The sequence below is a fragment of the Macrotis lagotis genome, chromosome 1 (assembly GCF_037893015.1).
Source record: "Macrotis lagotis isolate mMagLag1 chromosome 1, bilby.v1.9.chrom.fasta, whole genome shotgun sequence".
Lineage (NCBI taxonomy): Eukaryota > Metazoa > Chordata > Mammalia > Peramelemorphia > Peramelidae > Macrotis > Macrotis lagotis.
In genome coordinates, this window is record NC_133658.1 from 841,063,784 (window position 1) to 841,068,128 (window position 4,345).

The window sequence follows — 4,345 nt, forward strand, 5'->3', positions numbered from 1 at the left end:
TATTCTTTCAGCAACTTCTCTCATAAAGTTAATAAAATTTTACAATCTTATCAACCCTGAAGGTCAAGAGAACCGAAAATCTGGCAAACATCCACAAAATTTGATGGATATTTTCAAAGTCTATGGTACTGGAACAAAATATATGCAACTATTTTTATTCATTTTTAAGAAAGTTATACCAATTAAATACTTGAAATTTTGTTTATTTAACCACAAATGAAAAATTTTCTATCAAAATTAAACTTTTCTGTCATTTTTTGTCCAATGCTAGAATTATATCACACTCTAGGTAAAAGTTTTCTATGTAGCAACATTTCTTATACAGTGACTTCCCAAAAATTACAATAAAGTAAGAATTAGAAACCTGACCACAATGTAAATAGTATTACAAATGTTTACACCCAACATATTTACAGGCAAATATCAATTGATTTTATAGGCAATTATTTTATACAAAAATCGCTTCATCATATGGCACTCATACATTTAAAATTGGTAGAGAATAATTGCATTTTCAATTGTTATTTATGCAGTTTCTAAGTATGTTGCCTTTCCTTTGAATTTCAATTGCATCTTGTATGTAGTTCTGACTTTTCTATAAAGGGTCAAACATCACAGATATAGAGGGATATGTATTACTTTAAACAAGACCACATCATAATTTCATTTTATGACCTACTCTGTAAAGTGTAGATTTACAATCACAAATAATACCATTAATCTTAATTTTACCAAGGGATATTCTCTGCTAGTAACTCAAATTATAGACCCTATAGCTTTCAGTAAACTATGCTCCAAATATTTATGATAATAATCTCACATTCTTAATTATTTCTTAGATTATTTCAACCGTTACAAAAATCTTCAAAACATGTTTTAGGAATTAGCAACAAATATTATATATTGTACAAATTCAGTCTCTAATTATAATGCAGATTAGGAAAAAGATTTACTGGAAAGGAAAAAAAAAAATCTTTGCTTACCTTACTTTGTCTTTATACCTGCAATCTAGCCAAAGCTGAAATAACAGAAATAAAGTATGTTGCATTTTAATTTTTTCTTTCCTGCTTTACACATTATAGCTCAATGAAATTTTGAAGTCTGAGTTACATTCCTGGTTACTGGGAAAGGAGAATAAACATCATATAATAGAAAGAGGAGAGAACTCTCAAATCTGAAACTTCATTAGTCTTCCCCACCACTCTCTGGTTGCAATTTTCATTTTCTTTTGTTTTTAATAATAATATTTTGGCTGATTGCATTATTCCCTTAGAAATCTTCCAAGGTAGCTGAGTCTACAAAATACACTAGAAACCATGTAAGTCAAAGATGTTTCTGAGAAGCTTATAGAATGATTGGAAGGGGAAAAGAGGGATTTTTATTTTGCTGGGAGATACATATTGAGCACAAGAATATTCAAATTGAATAATTATTTGTTTCACGCACTTTGTAGTTTTCCTCTATAACCTGGGGTTGTATGATGGGAATTTGTATAGGACTGGTCATAACTAAATGTTATCATTACAAGATAATCCAAAATACAAACATCTGATAAAAGAATTCCCTCATGTGGTTCAACTGGCAGCTCTTGAATTTGAGTATTGGTTCACAAAAGCATATCCACCATAATATCAGGGTGGCTACCAAGATCATATGATAACAATCACAGGTATCTAGTTAATTTTACATGGCAACAAGTTGATTGAGAGTCTACATGGAGAGAGGAGAGAGACAGAGAGACACAGAGAGATAGAGAGACAGACAGAGATGGGGGGGAGATGGGGAAAAGAGAGATATATCAAAAGACTAATGCCTAATTTAATAGAAAGCAATGATGTCTCTAAGAACCTTTGAGTGATCAGTCTCAAAAGAACCACTAATTTGCCAATAAGGGTTGCTAAGCTCCTTCTAACCCTAACTTGAGTAATTCACATACTAAAGTTCAAACAAAATAATAAAGACAAGAGTTCCATTCAAAATCTAAGGTTACTCACATAGTTCTCCTCATATAAACTGATCCCATCTAGGGGCATGTTGATCCTTGAATTCTATCACTCTATTGTGGTACAGAAAAAAAACTCAGAACTAATAAGTTGTCTGATAGAGCCAATCAATTTGGTGGACCGCTCCACCAAGTTATCTGTAATATGTGGAATGCTTGAGATAGGAGCAACTTCTCATATTCCTCACAGCAATTTTCATGTTCCTGCAAGATTTGGGGTTGATAAAACCTAGTCTTCCTGCATTAAGCATTAAATGTATGTAGGCTTTAAATAACAAGCCTAGTTTCTTAGCTGCACAAGGACAATTCAGATAATGCAAAAAAGTTTTCAGTATACTTAGTAATTTTTAAGGAATTTAAAATGAGGCAGGGAGGTTTATAGTTGCTTGTACTACCTGTTTAGGAATCAAATTGATTACTTAGCTTACTCATTAACTGTAAAATATTAGGAGAAGAGGGGCAGCTAGGTGGCACAGTGGACAACGCACCGGCCCTGGAGTCAGGACCTGGGTTCAAATATGGTCTCAGACACTTAATAATTACCTAGCTGTGTGGCCTTGGGCAAGCCACTTAACCCCATTTGCCTTGCAAAAACCTAAAAAAATATATTAGGAGAAGAGAAAGGTAAGGAACAAGTTTAGACACATACACAAGGTAGTGATAAATGCAAAAATGGTTAAGAAGATAAGAGCAAATTATAGTACCAAATGCACATTAAAATATTTTGTAGCCATTTTTATGTCTTTCATTTCTTTGTAGGAGAGAGTGGGTGTGAGATGGGATTATGTTTATGTGCAGAAGCTCCATGGCAGATTTCAATGGCAGTAGTGCCCTATCCACCACCTTCTACCTTACTGGAATTCCTGGCTATGAGATGGTCCACCACTGGATCTCCATTCCTTTCTGCATTCTCTACTTGTTTGGGATAGTGGGCAACTGTACCATCCTTCATATAGTCCGGACTGACCCAAGCCTCCATGAACCCATGTATTATTTCTTGGCTATGTTGTCCCTCACTGATATGGGTATGTCCCTTCCCACCCTTGTATCTCTCTTCCGAGTCCTGTGGTTTAATTCCAGGGAGATTGAATTCAACACTTGTGTGATACAGATGTTCCTCATCCATACCTTCTCATTCACAGAATCAACAGTACTCCTAGCAATGGCCTTTGACCGCTATGTAGCAATCTGTCATCCCCTGAGGTATTCCACCATTCTCACTCCACAGCGCATTGCCAAAATTGGAATAGCAGCTGTTCTCAGAAGTTCCCTCACCATAACTCCACTAATGATTCGTCTTGCATACTTCCCCTTCTGCCATTCCCATGTCCTCTCTCATTCCTACTGCCTTCATCAGGACATGATTCGCTTGGCTTGTGCTGATATTAAGTTTAATGTCATCTATGGATTGGTTTTGATCATTATCTTATGGGGATTTGACTCCCTGGGCATTCTGGTTTCTTATATCTTCATTCTCCATTCTGTACTAAGCATTGCATCCCAGAAGGAAAGGCTCAAGGCTCTCAACACATGTGCCTCCCACATCTGTGCTGTCCTCGTCCTCTATGTGCCTATGATTGGTTTGTCTCTTGTCCACCGTTTTGGAAAGCATGCCTCTCCCCTTGTCCATGTCTTCATGGCTCATATCTACTTGCTAGTGCCTCCTGTACTCAACCCTATAATCTACAGTGTGAAGACCAAGCAGATCCGCACAGGGATCATGCGTGTATTTATCCCTAAGAGAATTCACTCCACCTGAGGGTAGGTCATGGTCAGAATAATTCGCATCACACATGACAAATGTAATTAGCAGATATTATGATTTCAATTACCTGAGTCTTTACCATTCTATGCCGGAAAAGAGTGTCTCAATGAGGGGAGGAGGGAAAAATGGAAGAAGAGCAGAGGAATATTGTAGACTGGAATACCGAAGCATACTAGTGTATCTATTTGTGATATAGGTACTATAAGAAAAAAGGCACACACAACCAGAGTGATCATCCCAAACTTTTTAGGGTACTATATTTATAGGAGAACCTTGCACTTTACTTGTGGTAGATAGCAAGCAGAAGGGCATGCCACAGCAGAAATTCATCAAGGGAACATTGTTCTTAAAATATTTATTTATTTTACTGAAACTCAATGATTAAGGAAAGAATGGATTGAAGCATACAGAATATACAGGGATAGGTAGCTTTGATAAACAGGTTGTCTAAAGGATTTAGCCAAAAGGAAGTTGGCTGCCAAACACACATCATCCTTGATCTAGCTAGAAAACTTATTTTTCTTGTTCCTGACTCCAACCATGATCAATTTAACCCAAATTATTCTTTGATCTATTTA

At 36.0% G+C, this 4,345-nt stretch overlaps 1 protein-coding gene across 1 annotated transcript; it reads left to right on the forward strand.

Moving 5' to 3' along the window:
- The first annotated feature begins 2,807 nt into the window (after positions 1-2,807).
- LOC141489813 (olfactory receptor 51L1-like) lies at positions 2,808-3,761 on the forward strand. The gene has a single exon (XM_074190221.1). It carries the CDS (start codon positions 2,808-2,810, stop codon positions 3,759-3,761), a length of 954 nt encoding a protein of 317 aa, XP_074046322.1.
- Positions 3,762-4,345: the final 584 nt, after the last annotated feature.